The 27,251-nt window shown below is 36.3% G+C and overlaps 1 protein-coding gene across 2 annotated transcripts in view; it reads left to right on the top strand.

Moving 5' to 3' along the window:
• SLC13A1 (solute carrier family 13 member 1) overlaps window positions 1-27,251 on the top strand; it is an 88,629-nt gene that overhangs the window by 23,640 nt on the left and 37,738 nt on the right. For both annotated transcript variants that reach the window (XM_087723675.1, XM_087723676.1), the window contains exons 2-4: window positions 14,088-14,212; window positions 20,319-20,447; window positions 21,736-21,872. In XM_087723675.1, coding sequence (XP_087579801.1) covers window positions 14,114-14,212; window positions 20,319-20,447; window positions 21,736-21,872 — 365 coding nt within the window. In that variant the 5' untranslated portion in view covers window positions 14,088-14,113. The remainder of the gene's footprint in view (window positions 1-14,087; window positions 14,213-20,318; window positions 20,448-21,735; window positions 21,873-27,251) is intronic.

The following is a 27,251-nucleotide window of genomic DNA, read 5'->3' as shown; positions in this document are numbered from 1 at the left end:
GCATTGTTCCTATGCTGAACAACAAATTGCAAAGCGACAGGAAGATAAACAGACATGAAAAAAATAACAAAACTGGAAAAAAAAACCATGGAATGTTACTACCAATTTTGACATCTAAAACAGGGGATTTGAAAAGTAAATGTTTTACAAATTTGGGAACAAATTCTCAGATTCAACCTTTACTGTAAAATGGTTAATGAATCAGCATTCATAATAGGTTCTGGAAAGCAAGAATTTTTTTGACACTGAGTTGGAAGTAATTGAGCAGAAAGCAATTAATAATTTTTGCTCTTTGAACAAGCTATAGTTATAGATAATTTTAATTTTGGACAATTAAAAATAAATGGAATTGCACAAATATAGAAATATGTAATTTGGATCTACAAGAACAGCAGACAGGTTGGGAAATAGTAGCTTTGCAACTAACTAATCAGCAAATAGAACTGACTGAGAAAATTCTAAAAAATCAAATGAAAGAAGCAGAAAGAATACAATTACTACAACTAAAACACATAGAAACAAAAGACTTGAGTTGACTTCTGCATATCAACACAGCACTCCAAGCAATTCCAACAGAATCTATTAAAGAAACGAAACAATATACAGAACTGCTCATGAAACAACAGAATAAGGAAAATAAGGATGCCAAAGGCATTTATTAACGAAAAGTCAGAGTGGAAAATTCATTTGGAACAGAAGTTTTTTTTTAAAGAGGCAGATTTGAGCAATCTGAAGAGTATAAAGCAAGCCTCTGTCAAAAATGAAACACATGAGCTTAACCTTATAAAATGATATACTACCTATGTCATCTATGCACAAGGGGAGGGGACAGGATAATGAAAGAAAATGGAAGATGTGATAAACACAGAAATGCAGATCAGAAAGATTGTGAAATAACTAGAAAAAAGATGATCTACATGGCTTGTGGGTTAAACACCTAAGAAGCCTATACTGCAGAATAACAACATACCTGAAAGACCTTTTGCAAACAACAATGAATAGTTGATGGCATTTGGTAGAAATCTTGTAGTACAGAAAATCAAGGGAGAGGAACTAACACCTGAAAATAACTTGCCTCACTATAACATTCAGACTGTTTACTAGAATCACAGCAAATCTATGGTCTGCTTTTTCAAACAAGAATACAATTTTCTTAGTGGAACAAAAAGAGATTTGCAAAGATTCATGTAGCATAGAAAACTAGCTACTGATTCACAAAATTATCCTTAAAAAGAAAAAAAACCCAAACCTTTTATAGCCTTAATAGCCTATAAAAGGTGTTTGACTGACTCCATATATGCCTCTAGTTCCTAGACTTTGAAAATGCATGGAAAGTTTTATAATAAATTGAAATATTAGAAGATTCCTGGAAATGTTAATGGCTTTATAGAAAACAAACATTATGGTAAAGGAGGGAGACTTAATAAAAGTAAAACTAAAACAATGTGTATCACAAAGAAACTCATTATATGGGCAATGATTTTGGATTCCAAGGCACAAAACAAAGTTTCAAAATGAACCGTTTTGATGATTATCTAAAACTACACAGGAAATCAAAAGCTGTCAGTGAATCTCTGTTGGACATTCTCCATATATTTAGTGAAGACATAGGAATGAAATTCAGACTGGATAAATGGGCTAGTTTGGCATTTAAAAGAGCCATGATTATAAACAAAGATAGCCTATCCCTAATGAATGGAAATGTTGTGAGACACCTGGCACGTGAAGTATGATATAAATGCTTAGAACTAATGAAAGTTTCTGATTATTGATCAATCAAGTTATAATGACTACTAGATAAATGTATATGAAGCAGTCCTAAAAATTAAAATCTAAACTAAATGTTGGAAATATTGTTAAATCAATAAATACTTAGGCAGTCCCTGTAATTAGATCTTATACAAGATGACTGACTGGATCCAGGCTGAATTGGGAAACTTGATTAGAAAGCAAGGAAATGAATGACCATACATCACATCTTTCACATATTATATATAGAGGACTATTGAAAATAAAACTCATCTAACCAGTCTGAATGTATGCAAGCTGTACTTATGGAAGTTTATATTAAAAATGCTCCTGAAGAAAGCAAAAACTAATCAGAATTTAAGAAAGACATAATTAAAATTCAAGCTTTGCTGGAAAAGCAAACCAATCCACTTTATGCTTGATAGTGAAGGAAAGGCAGATCAAAATCTGGCATGGTTGGGACTGAAACTTGGAACATTTTAAAAGGAAATGGAGAGAACAACAATGGCAGCTAAAAAAATAAGCTCTGAAAACCAATACTACTATACTTAAAATTCAACATATTTCTAAACATGCTAAGTATCAATTTTTGATGATTATTAAATTATCTCATTAATGACCACAGTAAAATTGTCAAAATACGCATATACCAATCTTTACTTGTTTGCTTTTTTAAAAATCCCACCTTTATTTTTATAAATAATTCAGGGCACAGAACTTATCTAATACTTTTTTTCCTTCTGTTTTTCCTACAACAACCCTGTGAAGTAGGTTGGGCTGAGATCGAGTTATTGACCCAAAGTTACTGACATCGCATTCATACATAAGGCAGGAATATAAACAATACCAAGACAAGGTTTCAAAAACCACCTATTTTAATTTATATTTTAAAAAAATGGTTTTCTCTTTGCAAGGCAGTAGGATTATGTGCTTAAATTTGGCAAAATAATATCATCAAAATTTCTTCCGAGAAATAGGAAATCTCTCTCATTTTATCTGGATGTTATTGTTGTAATAGGGATGTGGTAGCTCAGTGGCTAAGATGCTGGAGCTTGTCGATCAGAAAGATCAGCAGTTTGGCGGTTCGAATCCCTAGCACCACGTAACGGAGTGAGCTCCCATTACTTGTCCCAGCTTCTGACAACCTATCAGTTCGAAAGTAGGTAAAAAATGCAAGTAGAAAAATAGGAACCACCTTTAGTGGGAAGATAACAGTGTTCAGTGCTACTTCGGCGTTTAGTCATGTCAGCCACATGACCACAGAGACATCTTCGGACAGCGCTGGCTCTTTGGCTTTGAAACAGAAATGAGCACTGCCCCCTAGAGTCAGGAACTACTAGCACATATGTGAGAGGAGAACATTTATCTTTTACCTATTGTTGGTAAGGAGGTGTTGTGGTCCAGGTACCCCAGAGGAAAACAGAAAAAGTATAACCATACAGTGTAGGGACTGTAACAGCCACTATATAGGACAAACAGGCAGAAGACTAGCAGATCACATCCATGAAAACCAACTAGCAGTCAGAACACATGATGAAAATTCTTTAACACATGGACAGACTTAACCATATTTAACCAAATGCAGCCTAGCACTCAAGACAAATCAGCTATCAACAGACATATATAGATAAACACCATCTACATACCATTCAAAAGAGAGAATTAAAAATCTAAAAGACCACAACACCTTCTTGCCAGCAACCACAATGCCCAAATGAGCAGAGATTAACACCAAGATTAATACCCCCTATCAAGGGACCACCAACTCAAACAATTAAATAGTTAACAATGACTTAATTAACTACCAGGAACATTCCCACCAACACTGACAGAGCAAGCTACCATATATAAACAGACAGCAAATCTCACCCTTTTCTAGCACTGATTCAGGGGTGGGTTTCTCGCCCCGTTCCAACCGGTTTGGTTGGAACGAGGCCGGCGGCGTCCTCGCGCACGCACGCGGCGTCCTCGCACATGCACGCGGTGTGCGCGTGCATGCACACAGCGCACGCATGCGTACTAGCGTCTGCGTGATGCTCCAGCTGCTCCTGGAGGATTGCGCAGGCGCTGTATGCGTTCTGCGCATGCGTAGAAGCGCAGAATTCGTAAAAACTGGGTAAGGAGCGGGCGCGGGTGTGCGGGCGCGCGCGGGCGCGGGGGGGGCGCTTCGCCGTTCCCGGAAGTTACTTACTTCCAGGTTCGGCAACCAACCGGATCGCAGGGACTGGTGCGAACCGGTCGAAACCCACCCCTGCACTGATTATGTTACCTAGTTGGGTAATGAAACATCTGCAAGAAAACAATCAAGCTCAGAGAGCAGCACGGGCTCCACATTAAGCAATTTATTGACTTGTTGAAATATATTAATTTATTTAATTCATTGTTTGCTTGTTTATTAAATTTATTGGCCACCCATCTTACTACAGGGTATTTTTTTTCATGATTAAAGACTCTGAGTGAACATTATGAGCAAGTATGTTGAAACAACATCTCTTATGCTAAAGATGGTGAATTTACCAAACAAGTCTGTAACATTTCACTGTGAGAACATGTAGTAAATAGTTTGTGGGCAAAATCAAGCACGTTTGAAGAGCGAAGTCTGGTTTGGTACCAGCACCAGGGTCAGTGAGGTTGCACATTTACAGCACAATTAAAACAATCTAGATTAACTGGCAGGATGATCCAAAGTGTGATGTCTGAAACAAAGCTGATTCTGCAAGGTACGATTGCCAGGTGAAGTGCATCTGACTCATAAGAGGAAAATTGTCTGAAAAGCTGAGGAAACCATGCGAATAAACTGACATTGAATTGTGCACACTGCTGAATTAACTTGAATTAAAGCCAGAAGTAAATAAGCTTTAAATGAATGGACCAATATTGAATTATTTTGTATTTTTAAAAAATCTGTGAATCCTACCTAGAATATAGTATAAATTCTCTTAGCCTCCCAAATAGAAGTATCTTTTTGAGGTATGGTATTGAGGTAATAATTTGCAATCAAGGCAAGAGCATCCCCATGAGGCCTCAAAAAAGTAAAAAAAAACCAAATGGGATTTGAGCCCAGTTTTCATAGCCCCAAGCCTTACCTCGGAGAACATTACTGTTCTCATACTATTTCAACATAGATTAGAGATTACCAATTGAAGTTCAATAATTCTGGAGTTGGGGGAAAATTACATATGTTGAAAATTATCATTATATTGAACAACTAGAAATAATAATATTATTATTAAATATTATTAATAATAATAATAATAATAATATTAGCATAATAATGCTTTCCCTGAAAAGAAGCCCTAGCATGATTTTACGTATGGGCCTAATATAAGCCCTTCCCACAAAATAAGCCTTATTTGAGAACCTGCGCAGCTGGCCACCTGTCTATTTTTTCTGAGTGCTTGCGGTGTCATCAACATGACGTGAGGTGAGGCAGGTGTCGGGGTGTGAATGGCCTGGTTGAGGGGACCCTGAGGTAAACCAGTGCGGAGCATGTGTGGCAGTTGCACTGCATGGTAGCGGCACTGCCATGCTGTGCAGCCTCCTGCCCTGTTGTAGCTGTGAAGAAGCAGAAGAAGTGGACCTCGCATACGTGGAAAAAATAAGGCATCTCCCCAAAATATGCTTTGGTGCTTATTTTGGAGCCCTCAAAATTATAACACTGGGTCTTATTTTGGGGAAAACATAGTATTGCTGAGGCAATAGTCATAAAATGGTTCGATGTCAAACATAGATGGTGTTAATTGGTAGAAGAAATATTTAACAGTTTTTTCAATTATACATTCTGTAAACAATTCTGGAACAGGATGTGTTAATCTACTTTGTTGGCAGAGAATTCTTTATATACAAGCCATATAATTATTCTACCACATCAAGCAAACTCCAGGAATCCTTATTATATATACATAAGTACTTTTATTTGCATAGAAAAATGGTTCCTTTCTGTACTTACTTATAGTTTTCCCTAAGGCATGTCACCCTTTCCATGATGTCAGAATATGTTTTCCTTTGATTTAAAAAAAAATATTATTCTTTTTTCTTGAAAAAGAAGCAAGCAAAAGGAGAATAAAGACAAGTGGTACATAAAAATAATATTTAAATGTGGAGAGAGGAATTGTCTAGTTGGTGCTCAGTACCGTGTTTCCCCGAAAATAAGACAGGATCTTATTTTTTTTGATCCCCGAAATAAGCGCTGGCCTTATTTTTGGGAGGTCTTATTATTTTTGAGGTGCAGGAGGTGTGAGCAATGTCACCATATGGCTGCTGCTGTGTTGCAATATTTTTGGGGAGGGCTTATTTTTTGGGGAGGGCTTATTTTAGCACATGTGCTCAAAAGCCCAAATGGGCTTATTATCTGGGGCGGTCTTATTTTCAGGGAAACAGAGTATATTGTTGATTAGAAATTAGTCACAAAGAATACTACTATATTTATTTTAAGAAATAATTGCTAAAAATGTTCATGCTTAACATTTCCCCACCATATGCTGTGTTTTTATATTCTATGATCACAAATTTTAATCTTATAACAAAGAATCCACTCTGCATCTCCGAGAAGGAAGACATAATGAAAAGGAATCCATTCATTTTCCTTTACATTTTGACAGCCCAGATGAATACTGTTAAATCCAAATTAGGTAGAGAGACTTGTTATGAAATAAATTGTTGAGTTCATTCACTGAGACAGCTACTAAAACAACTCAATTGGAAAGTAAAAAAGAAAAACCTGGACATCTTTATCTAAGGTCTCAAAAGGTATACGGAATATCCTTTCATTGCCAATTTATTTTGACAATAAATTAAATTGATATCTTCAGTGTAACAGGAATCTAATTTTAGTAACCAGCCCATAATCTTATGAGCCCTGGGTTTATTTAATACAAATGTTTATCTGTTATTTCTAGTAACAAAAAATATGTGATGATTTCTGCAAACTTCTTTAAAGTTAACCCCTTTTCAGACCATTGGGCAAGATTGCCTTCATAGTACATCTGAATTCTGAGCCATCAGTTTGGGATGCCTTCAGAAAGATCCCCAAGAGGATATGTTTCATCTCGTATCCCTGAATGAAAGAAGGAAAGGAAAGGAAATGTCCAGGTTTTCAAAATCTACTATGAGTCATACTCATAATAACAAACCAAGCTTTCTCTTTAAGTCAGAATCCAGAATCCTGAATGAAGTTGTAGGAAAGTTCCACTGTAGTAACACAACGCTCTCTGGCCCAAAGGCCATAATAAGGTCTTGATTTGAAAGCCTGAAGCAACTCATGCATTAATTAGAAGACAACAAAACAAAGAACCCACTTAACCCTTGAGGATGAGTGCCAGGAAAAGAATGATGAGCCAACGGAAGTATTGGACAATCCTTAAAATGAAGAATCATGATGCCTTCTTGTATCCAACTGTATTGTGATAGCAGTACATCTATGTAGCCCTTTCCAACAATGCGTGCATTGCCTATTTCTATGAGTTCCATTAACAATTTATCTTACTGGGATATTATTAGCTGGATAGAAATCTCACAGTTGAGAAGCTATTACCAAGAAAATTGTATTATATGTGATCACATGGCTAGAATCTACAGAATGAGCCAAATACGTTGATTGGGAGCCCTAAATTGCCAAATTCAGACAGATCCTCAAGAGGACAAGCTTTTAATCTCATCTCTGAAAGAAGTTGATTCTATAAAGGATTAATGAGTCTTCAGAGACTGCTGATCTATTAAAATGTGCCTCCAAACAAAAATAAAAATAAAATACAGCTTCACATGAAGATTCAGTGAAATCCAAGTGGGTAGTTATTTATATAATGCAATATTGGGATTTGTCCTTAATAGTTAACCCGATTAAGCTATTAATTTTATCAACCTTTGATCTCTCTGGGACATTACTGCAGTGCAAGCAAATAGTTACCCAGGTTGAAATAGCAATTAATAGGATTAATTAACTGCCCCCCTCTGATTTGTATGCACTGCTGTACTTTTTCTGCCCGGTGTATGGAGTTCATCAATATGAGAGGAAATTACATCAGCTGACATGGTTGGCAAAGAGCAGACAGCACCAGGGTCAGTGAGGTTGCACAGTTACAGCACAATTAAAACAATCTAGATTAACTGGCAGGATGATCCAAAGTGTGATGTCTGAAACAAAGCTGATTCTGCAAGGTACGATTGCCAGGTGAAGTGCATCTGACTCATAAGAGGAAAATAGTCTGAAAAGCTGAGGAAACCATGCGAATAAACTGACATTGAATTGTGCACACTGCTGAATTAACTTGAATTAAAGCCAGAAGTAAATAAGCTTTAAATGAATGGACCAATACTGAATTATTTTGTATTTTTAAAAAATCTGTGAATCCTACCTAGAATATAGTATAAATTCTCTTAGCCTCCCAAATAGAAGTATTTTTTTGAGGTATGGATGGGTAATAATTTGCAATCAAGGCAAGAGCATCCCCATGAGGCCTCAAAAAAAGTTAAAAAAACAAATGGGATGTGAGCCCAATTTTCATAGCCCCAAGCCTTACCTTGCAGAACATTACTGTTCTCATACTATTTCAACATAGATTAGAGATTATCAATTGAAGTTCAATAATTCTGGAGAGTACCAGTTGGAGGGAAATTACATATGTTGAAAATTATCATTATATTGAACAACTAGATGGTTTTATTGGCCTGGTAGAAAAAATGAACACCATACTGTCGGTGTTTTAGAACTTAGCTGATAAAGAGTTCCACTCAAGAAATGCTGACAAGTTACGCTAAATTGCATAATCTGAATGATTTTTCAGTAGCACAGATATGATGCTAGAGAGTTGCCAAACATTTGTACCCAAAAGATACCAAGCATTTGTACCCCAAAAGGGGTAAGATTTCACTTATAGAAGAAACTATAGGCCTATATCATTACTGATTAGTGACCATTGAGTTGTTCTCATTCATGAATGAAGGCAAATATACATACCCCAGGATATTGATGCAAAATCGAATTTCTGAATCAATTTAGTTGATAGACTGGATATAATTTTGCAAGAATTTATTCATGAGGATGAGCATGGGTTTTTACCTAAAAGATAAAGGACAATGTTAGAAATATTTTTGAATATTTGGAAAAACATAATGAAAAACAAGCTACATTGATTTTGATCTTCTTAGATGCAGAGAAGGCCTTTGGTAATTTGAATTGAGCTTCTTTGCTCATTTGAAAGATACAAATTTTGGAGAGGACTATGGCTAATACTTGACTTGTGATCACAGTTGAACCCAAATTTTATGTTGTTAAGTGAAACAGTTGTTAAGTAGTTTTTACAAACTTTCTTGCCACGGTTGCTGAGAGAAGCAACACAATTGTTAAGTTAGTAACACAGTTGCTAAGTGAATCTGGCTTCCCTGTTTACATTGCTTGTCACAAGGCCACAAAAGGTAATCACATGACCTTGGGACATGGCAATTGTCATAAATATGAGTCAGTTGACAAGCATCTGAATTTCAATCACATGAACAGGAGGATGCTACAATGGTCGTAAGTGTGAAAAATGGTCGTAAGTCACTTTTTCAGTGCCATTGTAACTTCAAACCGTCACGAAATGAACCGTTGTCAGTTGAGGACTACCTGAATATAAAATGTGTGAGATCGATTTACAGAAAACACAACTAATTGTTAATGGAGATTTAACAAAACCTTATAATACAAGAAGGAAAAAAACAGGGATGTCTACACTATTCTCTTATTTATTTTGGTCCTTGAAGTACTAGAGATATAAGTCAAGATGAGAGGATTGTGAGTGTAAAGAGTAAAAGAAGAATCTTGTTAGTTAAAGGCTTTTACAAATGGCTTGTTATTGGATCTAGAAAATTTTGTAAAGGGAATTAAAATATTAATGAGCCAATTAGAAGAATTTGGTGCATTAGCAGGTATCAGGATGAGTAAACAGAAGAGGAAGCTATTGAGGAAAAATGTGAAAATAACAGATCAAACAGAATTGATGAATACAATTGGTTTTAAAATTTCAAAAAAGTGAAATATCTGGATATCACTGTAATACATATGAATTGTACTGCATGTTATTTCAGAATAATTAATCAAATGTATATGCTGCCAATGTCTCCAATAGGTTAGCTCTGGGGGGCTCAATAACTATATTGAGATGGAATGAAATATAAAAAGATGCATCAAGATAGGGGAAATTATAATTGTCATTGCTGAGGAGAATTTTTGTGGTAAAAATGAATATCTTGCCTAGAATTTTAGTTTCAGACAATACGATGTATAAACTTTTATTGAAATTTGAAACAAAAGAACAAGGGCGCTAATTTTTTGTTATAATATACATATGAAAAAGAAAATATACGGATGAAATATTAAAATTCACATTATATTACCATCTTAAAGAGAATCGTTATGTATGTCATCAAAGAAATTGACTAGCATGCATAAAGGCACTTTAAATTTCTGTTTCAAATGTGAAAAACAAGCAGGGACTTTATCATGTGTGTTGCATGTGTAAATAAAAATATAAAATTTTGGATTCAAATACTTATATTGATTTAGGGATTTCAAAGATTAATATACAATTGAGGTTTTTGTTTTGGAATTCAATGGCAAAGTTGGAAAAGAATGATGGAACTTTGTACATGATAACTACAGCAAAATTATTGTATATGCAAAAAGAAGGAAAGATTTGGCATTAAGAGCTTTTAAATATTTTGATGAGTAGACAGGGTAGATAGATTATAGAAAGAAGACAACCATAAAATAACATTTATAATTATACTTATAGTGATCATGTTTTTGTAATCCTGGAAATCAATACTCGTAAAAGTTAAACCAACTGTCTGCTACCACATCCGATCTATCCTAGCACAATAGTGCTTGCTTTCTATTTGAGATTTAATTTGAATTTAATAGCCCTATCAAATATCTTGTTCTGTAACTAAAACCTTGATCATTTACAAGTAGAACTATGAAAATATTTCAAAGCATGCCACATTCTTCAGGCAAAAAAACAGATTGGCTGTGTATATTACATTTTCAATTCAACTTGGTGGCTACTGAATATTTTTGAACAAGAAGAATCTTACATGCTCTTATCTGCTCCTTCACATATTGCACTGAGTTGCTTTGATTGTGGAAGTCATTTTAATTTCAGAGCAATGCAAATATATACAAACAAGCAAGCACATGCAATTTGGGTACATAAAACATAATTTAGGCTTATCTCCAGGTGTGAAACAGACATGATGGCTTATTTAATATGCTCTAGATAAAAGAAATAACATATTTCTTAATACGTGAAACCTGACAATAAATCTTACATTCCTCCTTCCTATGTAACAATCATTATTAACCCTGTACAATGGGGAGTGACCCAATCTGTACTTTCTGAGCATTAGACAAGCCTAGTTGATATTTTCTTACTTTGCTAAACAAAGGTTTCATAATTAAGTAACATCACTTATCTACCATCCATCATCTCGCATCATTCTATATTCTCGGATATTTTATATCATGAACTAACATGATCCTGAAAGATTCATCCAAAAGATAGGTGACAGCATTGTAGTAAATGTGCACAGTGACTGATCTATAATGCTATTTGTTTATTTTTGGCTTTACCTAAGGGGTATTGGGACGCGGTGGTTCAGTGGCTAAGATGCTGAGCTTGTTTATCAGAAAGCTCGGCAGTTCAGTGGTTCAAATCTCTAGTGCAGCATTATGGAGTGAACTACTATTACTTGTCCCAGCTTCTGCCAACCTGGCAGTTCGAAAGCATGTAAAAATGCAAGTAGAAAAATAGGAATCACCTTTGGTGGGAAGGTAACAATGTTTCATGCACCATTGGCATTTAGTCATGCCAGTCACATAACCATGGAGGCATCTTCAGACAATGCTGGCTCTTCAGCTTTGAAACAGAGATGAACACCACCCCCTAGAGTTGGGAACAACTAGTACATATATGCGAGGGAACCTTTACCTTTAAGGGGTAAACCCCACTATTGTGGTGGTAGGCCCACATGCTACCCTGTAGTTCATGATAGCAATGATCCAATATTTGAGGGACTGGCACAAAGTGTCAACCTATTCTCCAAAGCACCTGAATGCAGGATAAGAAGAAATGGATGGGAACAGCTCAAGGAGAGAAACAAACTAAAAATAAGGATAAATTTCCTGACCGAACAATCAATCAGTAGAACGGCATGCCTCCATCATTGGAGGTTTTTAACAAGAGATTGGACACACATTTATCTGAAATGGTATAGGATCTTTTGCTTGAGCAAGGGATTGGACTAGAAGATTTCCAGGTCCCTTCCAACTCTGTCATTTTTTCTTTTTTGCTTTGTTTTGATTTGTTTTGTTCTGTTCTGTTTGTTTTGTTCTGTTCACATAAACATTTCAGGGAGCCAGAAGATGATTTATCTATTACAATATTTTGTGTTCCTATTTTTTAACAAATTACTTTGACATATTTTCTGCATGTATTGTTTTTTTTAAAAAAACTTTTTATTGCAATGATTTTCCTTAAAGCTTTTAAAAAATATTTTCCTGCAAATTGTTCTGGATTCCCCTGGAAGAGTAGTTGAGAAATCAAACAAATATATACATTTCCTGTAGGACAGGTGTGGGGTGGTTTCTTTTTTTGTTATTTTTGTAAAGGATAGGACCATTAGATCTGGCATATAAAAGTTCAGATAAGTACATGATTGTAGCAGCAATACAGAAAAGTAACCTACATTTAAAAGTCATCTAGATTTTTAAAAATTAAAATTGTAAAATAAGTGCATCAAGCCTCAATTAGGTTTAATTTTACTACACATTTACCATCAAGCACTCCCACCCCACCCTCAAGAAAAAATGTAAAGACCAAAATTCTGGCTCAATTATTATAGTGATTTCATGATGTCACTTTGTCATGGTTAACCCCCAAAAACATCCTGCTATATTTTTAAAGTGTCAACTACAAAAAAAATGGCATTCCTCCCCACTTTATTGCTTTGGTGAATCAGGCAACTGAGATTTACTAAGTACAAATATGGTTCAGTGAATAGAATCCACTTAGATCCTATAAATCATCATAATTTGTTTCCGTACAGCTGAATATATGCTTCAAAGGTCTGTGGAGAATAACGTCTCTACATTTGCTCTACATAATTCACAAGTGACATCTGGCCTACTGGCCTTGCAAAGCATTTAGAAAGTTGGCTTTAGGTAATTTGGCCACACTCTTCGTCTAAACCCTTCCCCTCGCCCTTACAAATTCCATAAGTTGCTATAGAACCAGGGTTCTGGCTTCTGTTACTGTCGGTTTGCTTAGGGACATGCTCTGTGCATGCACACGCTTGATGCGCACTATATGCACATGCACAGTAGTAAAAAAATGGCTTCTGTGCATGCACAGAAGCAAAAAACAAGATGGTGGCACCTATGGTGCCGCTGATAGAACCAGTTTGGGGGCGTGGCCAGCCCAGTTACTACCTACTCAGCTGAACCTGTCCGAACTGGTAAGAACTTACCTCTCATCCAAAAACCATATACTCAGGGGTGGGATTTTACTGGTTCAGACCAGTTGAGGCGAACCAGTAGTTCCGATGATCAGCTGGAAAGCGCGCAATCACCAAACCCATTGTTAAACCGGTAGGATCCCACCACTGCACATACTTAAATTGTCTCTCAGTTCATGTAGTATCAATAGATATCTGGCACCACCAATCCATAAATATGAAACAATTGTTCTAAGCATTTATTTTTATGTTTATCACTGTTTTAATCTCAGTTTATGAGGCTAACCAAAGTACTGTAGGTTTAAAGGGTTGCAAGTAAAACCTTATATTTTTATTTTATTTATTTATTTATTTCTTCAAGCATGTATTAGACAACATATGTATGTATAAACATGATTTTGGATACATGAAATGGATACGAATAAAAAGAAACGTAAGGGCAGGGACTCAAGGCACATTGGTGCGTTTATGCACGCCCCTTACAGACCTCTTAAGAATAGGGTGAGGTCGACAGTGAGATCTGCTTCAGAACAATCACTCTTCAAAGTTGGTTAAAGTTTTGAGTGAAGGAGCTTCTCAGAGAAAGTCCCGATTACAATAGTACAGTACAGCAAGGAACATTTTTATCTTAAAAGAGAAAGAACAAAGGCAGACTCTTCCCTGGAGAATGCACTTCTTATCTCACATGTTAATGTAAACACTGTAACAATAAAGAACAAGATTTGTTTTTTAACTTGGCTGGGCCAAAGCTCTGTTGCAATGACTAAAGGTGACAGTTTAGAGAAATATTAATCAGATACATCTATTTAAAGGTCAATCAATTTTCTTTTTTTATTATTTTTCTACAGAAAAGCTAAGTCGCCAACTCAGGAGAATGAAGACGATCAGAGAACTTTTGGTCTATCGTCGGTTCTTTCTCATAGTTTTTACTCCCCTTCTACTGCTTCCACTGCCTCTCATCATCGGAACAAAAGTAAGTGAGAAAGGCAGGGCTTTTTCAGCTTGGAGCTGTTTAGATATGCTTGACTGCACCTGGCATGGCCCGCATAGTGAGATGCATTGATTGGGAAAAGCTGGGCTGTATATTGAAGTTGAATTATTTCACCTGGCCATATCACTGACTTCCGATATTTTATGCTCTATTGATCTCAGAGTGAAATTCCATACAACATTATAATGTATGGGACTTGAAAATGATCAAGGCTCTTTTTTTAAAAAAAAAATTCTTAATGTGATTTTGATGTATAAACTGAAAAGTCATCGGTCAAAATAGTTCATCTCTTTTGAAATCTCAGCTCCCCACAAAAATCCTAGAGACTGTCTATTACATATATCTTTATGTTTTAGTATGTTGGCATTTCAAGCCGATATGATTTGTAAATCTTGGCTTATGGCAGGTTTTTGTAGAAACCTACTCAATTGTGGTTTAATTAGTAAAGCATGGTTAAAGTAAATCTTGACTTACTGTCTGAGCCTTGTCACAAACCTAAAGTATGCTTAGTTGTAGATAGAAATTACTATGGAATTTTCAAATTACGGTTAAGGCAACAGGACTGGGGGGAAAAACTTACAGAACGGATCCCTCATTTTGAAAATATAAAATTCAGTAAGGCTGTCTTAATAGAATGAAATAGATAAAAAGATAAAAAGCATTTTTACAATTGCTATCATATATCCCCTACCCTGATTCCTAGTTTCCACATTCAGACATGGCAGATTTTTAAAGTATGACAGAGAAATGCCATTCGAACCCTTTTCCCCCCAAAGAAGACATTTTCATTAATCTGAATTTGTTACATTCTAGTTTGTAATATTTGTACTCATAAAAAGTATCAGGTAAGCCCAAAATGACCTTCCTTGGGGGTATATGCAAACTTCAAGCGTTCTTTCTTGGACTATGTTTTATTTTCCTTTGAAACAGTGCTCCAGAGGGTTAATGTCATTGCCCAGAGAATCATTGGTTGCCCTCTTCCCTCTTTGGAAGAGCTTTATAGCTCCCGCTGCCTTAAGAAAGTTCAAAACATTCTTAAAGATACATCTCATCCTGGCACCCTTTTTTTGAACTATTACCATCTGGCAGACGGTACAGAATAATAAAAAACAAGGACAAATAGGCTGAAAAACAGCTTCTATCCAGAGCAGTAACTATATTAAATTTTATGGTATAGTACAATATTAATGCAATATTGAGTTTTCAATTTCAATTATATAGCATGTGAAGGATGTGTGTTTGTGTTTTTATTTTTATAGTTATAATATACACAGAGGATGGCATTTAATTTCATTGTACGATGTGCAATGACAATAAACTAAGCTAAACTAAAATTTTCTTCATGCTTCTCCTACATGCCTCTTCTCTGGAGTGTTTACTCATCAGCCTTTCCCTCTTTTTGATATCTTAAATTGCCTTCCACTTAGTTTGATTTCAAAACAAAGTGCCACTTCTATGGGCCATTGTATGGAGGTTGCTGGGAGGTGGAATTCAGCAGGTATTGATTTTTTTTTTTAATGCATTAAATGCTTTCAACATTAATTGATAAATCTCTTCTATGGTAAGTTTAATGTGCATCTGTGACTGATACATGAAGACCATGGTACCAATAGAGGATGCAGTTGCCAATAATGCAGCATAGGCATTAGGAAAACAGTACAGAGATTGCATATGAATGCAACATTTTCTATTTAACACCTTCTGATGGCAGAAGATTAAACTAGCAGATATCAGCAGCTTGTTCACTGGACAAGGGTGGATTTTTATCTGGCAATGTAATCAAGGCACTGGTCAGACATTAAAAATGTTAATGAGTACATTTTTGACTCCATGAAAATCTACAACTAAATTTGATTTTTGAGAAGCTGTCAACTGTCATCCTGGTCAGTTGACTGTGGCAGTTTTATTAGCTATCCACTTTCCCCCAACATTTTATGTCTATATATTTTCACAGTACTCCACAGTTCCTTTAAGTATTAAAGGAGTACTTAAATCTCCCTTAATGCAGATTTTCTCCCCATCATAATTAGTCATAACAGCATTTTCAGAGAAGTTATTTTGAGAACAAATAAAAATAGACTCTGAAGATTGAAAGGTGAATCTATCACATTCATGCAAAGTTTTTCTTCTCTAGCATCTTTTATATTATAAGTTTGCCATGCATCAATATATACCATCCAATACACAATCCTTTAGGCATATACGGTAGATATATCTGTTTGGATATACAGGTAGTCCTTGACTTACAAACCACAATTGAGTCCACAAGTGAGACAGTTGTCAAATGAGTTTTGTGCCATTTTACAATCTTTCCTGCCACAGTTGTTAAGTAAATAACTGCAACTGTTAAATTAGTAACCTGCTTGTTAAGTGAATCTGGGTTCCCCTTTGAGTCTGTAGAGATTCTCATTCCTTCAGGTCATGATTGTCCCAAAAGTGTTTTTTGTTGTTTGTTTGTTTGTTTGTTGGAGTTATATGCTGCCCTTCTCCCAATGGACTCAAGGCAGCGTACAACATTTAAAAAAAACACATATTACAAAAGTTAAAAAGGAAATTAGATAGAGTATCCAAAAACATACCCAATTAATATTAACAATAACATTTTAACAATTAGATTAAAATTAACAATTAAAGCAATCATTTATTTTATTTTGTTCAGGCCAGGCTGGCTTTCTGGAAAAGCCAACTTTTTAGGGCATGTCACAAGGACCGGAGATCGCAGATTATGCGAAGCTCCGGGGGCAGCTCATTCCAGAGGAAAGGCGCTCCCACAGAGAAGGCTCTTCCCCTGGGGGGTCGCTAGCCGACACTGTTTGGCCAATGGCACCCTGAGGAGGCCAACTCTGTGGGATCGCACAGAACTGTGGGAGGCTACTGATGGCAGTAGATGGTCTCGCAGGTACCCTGGGTCTAAGCCATGGAGCGCTTTAAAGGTCATAATTAGTACCTTGAATCGCACCAGGAAGACAACCGGCAACCAGTGCCTAAAAGGGGTGTAACATGGGATCACCTAGGTACCCCCATGATAACACGCGTGGCTGCATTCTGGACCAGCTGGAGCCTCCGGGTGCTCTTCAAGGGCAGCCCCATGTAAAGAGCGTTCCAGTAGTCCAGGCAAGAAAGGATAAGGGCATGAGTGACTGTGCACAGAGCGGAAAAGTGGAAAAACTGTTGGCAAGGAATATAAATCCTTCCATTCCCTCACTATCCTGTCAGAGCTAAAGAAGCTTCTTAGATGAGAAGTGAAATGTCTTCAAAGAAAGAAACAAGGAAGTCTAGTTGCCTCCCATTTAGTTCTTGTCAGAAGGTTGCAAAAGGTGATCACATGATCCCAGAAACCATCCTAAATATGAAACAGTTGCTAAATTTTGACCACATTACCCTAGGGATAGCAATAGCAATAGCAATAACAGTAGACTTATATACCGCTTCATAGGGCTTTCAGCCCTCTCTAAGCGGTTTACAGAGAGTCAGCATATTGCCCCCAACAATCTGGGTCCTCATTTTACCCACCTCGGACGGATGGAAGGCTGAGTCAACCCTGAGCCGGTGGGATTTGAACCGCTGAACTGCTGATCTAGCAGTAGCCTGCAGTGCTGCATTTAACCACTGCGCCACCTTGGCTCAGCTGTAATGGTCATAAGTGTGAGAAACAGTCATAATTCACTTTCTTCAGTGTTGTTCTAACTTCAAATAGTCCCTAAATGGAGTCATTATAAGTCAAGGAATACCCATATAGATGGATGTGATGGATATATAGAGCAACATATCTGTCAGAGAAATTTATGTTGATATATGGAACTGATGTGTGTGAAGCAGAGTCTCGTTGTATATTTATGGATGCTGGTATCATTTATATAGCCATAATATAGTTGGAAGGACACACTTTGGGTATTTTAAGTTAGGAAACATGGGAAATGTGTAATAATACTATGAATTGTACAGATAGCAGTAAAGAATCTTACAACATATTGAGCTGTGACCTAGGAGTTATCAGTCTTAGTTTTTCAGCTTGTATAATTCTATCAAGTTCAGATTATTTCCCTTGAATTTTTTTTAAAGTTCGCAGTAAAACTATTCATGTATTTTGATGCCTATTACTTTAAGTAGCTTTGTTTGTGTATATACGTATTATCTGTCTAACATAATATTTTCAAATATCTTTGACCAATATGAGAATTTTTACATTATTTTTACAAATTTATGTTTTTGTGAGCAATTTTTTCACGTAGGTAAGTTAGCATTCTAAATGCTTATGCCATGCAAAATTCAAAAATAGCTATGTTTATATATTAATTCAAACATGCAAAATTAAATTAGTTTTCATAAATTTGCCAGGTGTGAGCTGAAAAATTCCAGGCAGGAAAAAGAAATGTTGATAATGTTTAAGTATGTTAATGGTAGATACCAGAGTTCTGATTCTTAGTGATTCTAAATCGTCAGTAGTTATGCAGTAAAATTTTGGATGGCATCTTAAAAAATAAATCATTGTTTGGGAAATATGTGGTAAATATGTATGACTAGGCACAAAAGACAGGTAACCTCCCACTGCACACTCTAGGTCCATAATGGTTATATTTATGGTTGTATTTTCTTTTTAGAATATTACTCTGTGAAAATGAAAGTGTTAGAAAAATGAGATTTTATTACTGCCTTTTCAACAAATTGCATGCAATAAAATAGAGATGAATAAATTTCTCTTGTTTACCATCTTACTGAAATGTAGCTGTGCCTAAGAGATGGATAATTTAGTTTCAGGCAGAGAGAAGAAACTATGCTCAATCTGTTATTTAAATGACTAATCTTTCCGGCTAATCTTTCTTCTCTAGCGTATGTGCAGAAGGATAGTTTAAGGCATCCTTCATGTGATGGGGAGGAAAAAAAAACTGGCCGCAGAAGCTTTAATATGTATAGATTTTGTCTTTGGTTTCTTGAAGATTTCTTTACAATTTTTACTGAAAGCTGGTAACAAGTAGTGGTTTCCTGTTTTTAATTACCACTCTGGAACACAATCTGTTACTGAGCGCTAAGGATGTGGAAAGGCAGTCAAAAATGTTCCATCATTAAGAATGGATCTTAGGGCCCCCGTGAGACATACAGTATATCACATAGCTCCAGTGGTAGGATTCACCGGTTCTGTGGACGTGGCTTTGTGGGCATAACTTGGTGGGCATGGCAGGGGAAGGATACTGAAAAATCTCCATTCCCTCCCCACCCCACTAACCTGGGCAACAGAAAAAGATCAGCTGGGAGGTGGCGGGGGTGGGGCCAGCCTATTTGCCGGTTCTCTGAACTACTCAAAATTTCTGCTACCGGTTCTCTAGAACCTGTCAGAACTGGCTGAATACCACCTCTGCATAGCTCCATGGAGACTGTCCTATATATTTCCTCCCAGAAGCTTTTAGAAGGGTGAACTGAACAAACACGAAGAAACATATTCTCAATCCCATTTAGGAGACTGTTTTATTCATATCTGGATCACCAATCATATATGGTAGATCTCAGCCCAAAGATGCAGGCTTCAGCAGAAGTATAGGAGAATGAATTCAAAAAGGCTTGTGTCCTAGGGCATTCGTTTTTTCTTGTTTGTTTTGAGGACAAAGCTTAAGCAAAAGAAAGAACTCCATGGAGGCACATCCTCAGAATACAAATCTTATATAACTGAAACCAAAACAAGGATAGTTGGCCTGCAGACTGAAAACTGCCATTAGCACAATATTTTTTTTTAAATCACTTCTATATGGTTATCCAACTAATTGCTCAGATAAGTGCATTTCAGTTAGCAAAATAGAATGTTGCCATGAAATCACTTGATTTTAGTCCAAATAAATGTTATTCCCTTTCAGTAAAATAATGCAAAAGTTCAACATAGATTCGAATTGGCAGAAGGTTGTGATGGTTAACTTTTGTAAGTAGAGGTTGGGTCAGCTTCTGTTTACTGAAACCTTTCAGTTTGACAAGGTGTCTAAACTTTGGTGTACAACTATGTATTTGGAATTGTATTTTCTCTTTGGTTCTTTGGATTTTGTCATTTGACTACAATTATTGTTTAACGTAAATCTAAATTGTTTTAAATTATTTTTTCTAGGAAGCAGAATGTGCCTACACATTGTTTGTGGTTGGTGTCTTCTGGCTTACAGAAGCTTTGCCTCTGGCTGTTTCTGCATTAATTCCTGCTTTAATGTTTCCACTGTTTGGAATATTGCCTTCAAAAAAGGTATATCTCTTCTGTTTGTTTCTTTTTCTCTACTGTTACTCCACCAGTCAGTCAATTTATATTTCAAAGATTACAATGCTCCAGGGGTAAAATGCTCTGAAATGTGCTCCCAGGTGGCTTGTGCGCTTTGCACACTTTGCACACTTTGTGCACATGTGCGCCAAACTTTTTTTTACTTTTTAAAGTAAAAAAACTTTGGTTTTTTAGTTTTTAAAGTAAAAAAAAATTACTTTTTAGCATTTTTTACTACTGGTTTTCCTGAATCAGTAGTTAAAAATGCTTTAAAAAGTTTTTAAAAATTGCGACAATCACGTGGCACAGCTGATTGTTGCACAGCTGATCCTTGGAATTTTTTTTTTTAACTTTGTAAAGCATTTTTTTTACCACCAGTTCTGGTGAACATTTTTTCTACCGATTTGAGTGAACCAGCTTGAACCGGTAGCATTTCACCCCGATGTACTATTTTGATCAGATGTTGGTTTATAATGTGCCAAATGCTAAAAAGAGGGCTATGGGATCTAAACTGCCAAAATCCAGATCACCACTAGGCCAGAAAAGATACACAAGTCTGATTCTTTGCTTCCATTTGGTTGCTATTTATGGAACCAATGAAATAATCCTACTAAAAAGCCCTGAGTTCACTTAGAACACATCTTGAAACCATCCTGACTTGCATTTATTTCTGCATTAGAGACAATTGTGATGCAGAAATTTAAAAACAAAACCAGTCTGGTACACTGATTAATAATACCAGGCTAAAACCCAGGAAACGGTGAGTTCTAATCCCACTTTAGGCATGAAGCTGCTGGGTGACCTTGAGCCAGTTACTCTCTCTCAAAGCAGTGATAAACCAATTCCAAAAAAATTGCCAGGAAAACTGCAGGAACACAGAAAGATGACTGAGCAGGCTGCACTATGATGACACTTGCTTGCTTTTGATACTAAAAACGAAATCACTTTTCATGAAATGAGCCACAGAATGACACTGATATCACTTAGACAACTAAGATACTAAGGAGTGAATGAAAATGACTTCCTACACTCATAATCTAAATTTATCCTACAGTTGCCTAATTCTTATTAGCTTCGTTTATTTTATTTATCTCATATTTCTCTCAGATGAGGGGCACTGCAGCCACTAGCCTGCATCATTTCACCCCCAAAACTCCTTCATTTTTTTTGTTTTAAAAACTCTCCCTTTATTCCAGATGAGCCAATGTGTTTTGTGTTTTGAATACAAAAGTTTAAAACCATGCACTTAGCTAATAAGAGTCATTTTGATTTTTAGGTGGCATCTGCTTATTTTAAAGATTTTCATCTGCTCTTGACTGGTATAATTTGCCTGGCAACATCAATTGAAAAATGGAATTTGCACAAGAGAATTGCCCTGAAAATGGTGATGCTGGTGGGTGTTAACCCTGCATGGTATGTAGCACCCACTCTGTGTGTGTGTGTGTGTGTGTGTGTGTGTGTGTGTGTGTGTGTGTGTGTTTGTTTGTGTCTGTATGTATGAAGGCACCATTGAAATTCAATTTGGCTCAGAAATGACTCTGCTTTGCAAGCACAGTTGCCTCCTCTTTTCTTGATATTTTGTTGTCCATTAGCAACCACACACTGGAAAGAAATTCAACAGGTGCTGCTTTAGTACAGTTCCACTGTTACAAAGAGGATAAGAAACAACAGGGCAAGTTGAGCTGCAAGGCATTGCCTGTTTACAGACCAGGATTACTGCTCTATTTGGCTGCTAAAGAGATTTGCTACGGCCAGCCTTTTGCTGAAATTTAATTATATGTATCATTGGGGCGAGAAGACAAGTTGCACATGAAATGCTTCTGTTATTGACGATAATGGTGGATGGCTTGGAACGAAATAGCAGATGAACTAGTGAACAACTCTGACTCATCCTCCTTAATGGCTGAGATTAGGCAACCCACGAGATCTTTCATACACTGCATCACTATTATTCAATTTATAGTTTAGGTAGTTCCAGCAGCAATTTCAGACTCAGAGGAATATTCTGCCTTTTCCCCAATTTGCCGACTGTTCTTACAAAGAAGAAATTAAACCCATGCTGTGCTCTTTTTTATTGCTCTCAAGGAGTCAGATGGCCCCTACTGTCTCTTGTCAATCCCATCAGCAAGTCAAAAAAGGAGTTTGTAAGCACAGCAGGCTCCCTGAGTCTGAATTGCCAGTGGCTGCTGCGATGGGGAAACAGTAAGCTGTCACTTACCTCTTTGATTGCAAATTAGCAATGTTAGCTAAAGCAGGAGCGTTTCCCCTCCTGATGTTCAATGTGGGTGAACAGGAAGCCACAGTAAGAGACAGTAGATATGCTGATGCATTCCTACCAGCAAACCTACCAGCAATACCTGCAAAAAAGAGAGGTGGACCTTCAATTGCAGTCATAGCAGCCATCTTGATATTTTGCACACATAGGCATTCCTGCTGGACACCAAAATGGCCATATGTAGCCATTTTGGGTGATCTAAAAAGTTAAGTAGGGTTAGCCTTGAATAGTATTTGTATGAGAGGTCACTAGGAAATCTTATGCCAATATAGAACAGACTAATGTTTCTCAACTGTCATGTTAAGTTGGGAGGTGGGGATATTCAGGGGTGAAGGCGGATAAATTTAGCCCAGGATAATGTACAGTAGCAAAATCCAATCTGGGTTGGTCACCAAGACCAGAGGTTTGTCCCCTGAGCTTTTGGATTTGTGTTGGATCCCATTCTCAGGGAATTTCTCTCTAGCAGAGTGTGTGCTTTGGGTTATTTTGTGTGTTGTAGTTATATGGTGCCTGGTGTGTGGCTTTTTAGTCATTGATGGAGTTGTTGATGGCTGGCTATTAAATTGCTGGCTGCCATTTCCTTGTGCTGCCAATTCCTTGTCTCCCAAGTACTTGATAAAACTGGTAGTAAAACTGGAGTTGATGGCCATCCCTCTTAAAGTGGCTACGGTTGAGAAACACTGAAATAAACTAAAAGTTCAACTTTTATACTTATCTTCTCAGAGAAATTTAAGCTACAGTTCTATAGATATTCACATGGGGATACGTTTCAGTAGTTTCAGTACTTAGTTATGTAAATTACACATTTAGACTATAATACTGTAATCAGTTTCCTGAGACCCAAGTGTCATGTCACATGTAGAATGATGTCTTATTTCTCTTTGCAGTAATGTGAGTATGCAATGTGAAATATGCAAAGTATATTTCAAACAAGAATAATTGAGAGTAAGCAATATTTTTATTACACACATATAAACTTGCTTGGTTGCTCCAATGTCTAGAATTGCAACCTAAGCCTCATGATTTTGTGATTTCAAATTAGTAAAAAGTTCAGATAGACAATAGAAAAATAAATAATATATTTACTTAGAATTACCTTTGTAATCTGGCTGTCTTCATACTATTAAATACCTATATATATATATATATATATATATATATATATATATATATATATATATATATATATATATATATATATATATATATATATATATATATATATATACACACATACATACATACATACATACATACATACATACATACACACACACAAAATAAAACTCCAAAGTAATGACGATTTAGTGCTGCATCTAAAGTCTCACACTTCTCCAATCTTACAAGTGAGTGAACAAGTCACAAAGTTTAAATTTATTATACTTTTTGATTTAGTTTGGTCTGGGAAGTTATACCAAGGAAAGGGGGGGAAAGTTAATAAGCTACAGCTGCCCCATGCATCTTTCCTTATCATCTGTAATGACTTTTCCCAGAGGGAAACTAAATAAATTGATCTTTCTGATGCTTATAATATGGTTTTTGGAATTAAACATATTTGAAATTCCTTCCACTGGAAAGACATATTCATCATAATTGACTCATGCCTTTGAATTTGTTCAGTCCTGCAACAATCAGTCTCAATACCTTCATGCTTGCGTGCAGAGATGGGTTGCCAATTTTTTACTACCATTTCGGGCATGCTCCTGAGCTCGCTCTCATTCACATGTGAAGCTTCTGTGCATGTGCAGAAGCTTCTGACCATAAGCATCTGGGCAGGTGGGCGGAGCCTCCTGTCACCGCTACTACCAGTTCGGCCAATCCGGGCCGAACCGAGAGCAACCCATCTCTGCTTGCATGCATTATATATTATCAAGTCAGCATTTTGATCAAAGAACATTTTACACACTTTTCTGTAAGAGAAATAGAATATAGGTTTGCCTTCAGATAGTATTTAATTTAACTCAATTAAATAAAATTAGTTTGCTAGGTTAGGCAGAGTTTTTTTTAATTATACAGTAACATTGTCATTGGTTGTAAATTTGTCATGAACTCAAAACTTTTGGCAGCAGATTGCTGTTGCGTTTTCACAATGGGTGTTTTAATGGAGTATTATTGCCTTTAGTGGTATTCTTTAATATTATTGAATAGCAATAGCAATAGCACTTAGACTTATATGCCCCTTCATAGTGCTTTTACAGCCCTCTCTAAGTGGTTTACAGAATCAGCATATTGCCCCAACAATCTGGGCCCTATTATCAACTTTAACAAAAGTTTAAAAAAAAATACTTTAGAAATTTATTAATGAATGCATATAGGTTAGACACTAAAAGCATACTCTGTTCAATATAGTTTGTGAATGACAGAATCAATGTTCATATATAGTAGAAATGAAGAAAGTGACAGAAAGTATTTATGGAAGAATTGGATTTTAAAATGTAGTGAACATCACTGATTAGATAATTTGAATAATAGGGCTTTTATTAGATTACAATGTTGGTTTTGCTATAATGAAGTTATTTTGGAAGTTATATTGCTTATACCTTCATTATTCATTTTTTTAGTTTCTTAAAAAGTCTGCTATCAAGTGAAGGTCAATTAATGGAATTGACCTTCACTTGATAGCAATAAAACATTTAAGCAGTTTATTTAAATCTGCTGGATAGACCTTGTTATAAGCAGAATATTTGTTGAAACACTCATAAAGTAAAACTATGGATACTGCCAATGTTGTACACTACTAGGGACCCAATATGTACCTGAATTGTTTAAATAATGTGATTTTAATAGCAAAAATGTCAGATTTTCATATTTGGAAGAGTAAGGCATTGTAAATAGCATATAGGAGTGTCAGACATATTCATCTTGAATGCTATTGAAGCTGTCAAAAGCAATTGCAGCATGTGTGTGTGTGTGTATGTGTATGTATATATATACACACACAGTTTCACAAATGCAAAAATATTGCTGCCTCATTTCATAAGGAATACTAAAAGGTTTGAAATTATATTTCTAACACTTTTTCCCCACTCTCAGCTCCTGGTCCATCTAATTGCTAAAACTATCCGGCTACCCCAGATTCTCTCCAATTCAGCACCTCTACACATTTGTAAAGGGAGATCATGCGTGTGTTTTGTTCCCTGGTGGCCAGCCTTACTACACAGACTTTACAATTTAGAGGGGAAAACTAACAACATGTACCATTTTCAAGAAATTGTGTTCTATTGCTCTTTGTTCTGCCAGTAATCAGTCAGATATTCAGTGAAGTGCATTTGTGAACTGATGTATGTGCTCATGTGTATGTGTGCATGGATTGATAACAAAAAATGATTTAGATACTTGGTGAACTGAGATGTTACAAAGAAAGCCAGCTGCTTATTAGGGATTTATGATTAGAGAATTACTTGTAGTATAGCAGAAATCAGTGACCTTGGGGGTGGGGGTGTCAAGGAATGTGCACACTTTGGTGTTAACAGACTAATGAGAGAGCCACAGAGTTGGTGAGGATATAGAAGCATGTGGGCTTGGAGGACATTCGGGGTGCTTCTATTTTAAAATTGTTGACTTGCTTGTCATGAGCAAAATTGAAAATACCATTTATTTCCTATTTTGAAATCGAAAGAAAAACTCTACCTTCACTTTCCAGTTGTGTTGTAGGGACTTCTTAAGGAGTTGGGGGTTGCTCTCTCTATCCTTGCTATACGGGCTCATTAAAACATCCAATGAAATACAGGTGGTCCTTGACTTCCAGCCACTATTGAACCCAAAGTTTGTTCCTAAGTGAGACAGTTGTTAAGTGAATTTTTCCTCATTCTATGTCATTACTTGCCACAGTTATTAAGTGAATCACTGCCGCTGTTAAATTGGTAACACGGTTGTTAAGTGAAATCTGGCTTCCCCGTTGACTTTGCTTGTTGCAAAGGTTGCAAAAGTTGATCATATGAACATGGGACACTGCATCCATCACAAATATGAATCAGTTGCCAAGTGTCTGAATTTTGATCATCTGACCATGTGGATACTGCAACAATCATAAGTGTGAAAAATGGTCATAAGTCACTTTTTTCAGTGCTGGTGTAATTTTGAATGGTCACTAAACAAACTGTTGTAAAACAGGGACTACTAGTTGCTCTAATCCATACAGTCATTCTCTATGCTGATTGTCCTTTCCCAATTTTCTTCTCTCTTTTTGAGTGGAAAAGCCCAGAGGAAAAGTAGATCCCCCAGGAAAAAGAAATACTAATTAAAAAAACACACACACACACATACTACATGTTTTTACCAGATTTCAATCTAACAACTGTTGTTGTTATTAACTGTGAAGTCATGTCCATGTGTCATGACCCCATGGACAAAGTTCCTCCAGGCCTCCAGGTCCTCTACCATCCTCCGGAGTCCATTTAAGCTCACACTTACTCCTTCAGTGACTCCTGGAACCTTTACTTTTTTCTTTAGTAGTTTATTATATTCGAAAGCCGAAATCTAACAACCTACTAAGGATAAAAGTAAAGGTTTCGCCT

The sequence above is a fragment of the Thamnophis sirtalis genome, unplaced genomic scaffold (genome assembly GCF_051295495.1).
Source record: "Thamnophis sirtalis isolate CommonGarterSnake01/CBP01778 unplaced genomic scaffold, rThaSir2_p1.2 scaffold_9, whole genome shotgun sequence".
Classification (NCBI taxonomy): Eukaryota; Metazoa; Chordata; class Lepidosauria; order Squamata; family Natricidae; genus Thamnophis; species Thamnophis sirtalis.
Note: the sequence above shows the minus strand (reverse complement) of the source record. Positions and strands in the feature narration are given on the sequence as shown.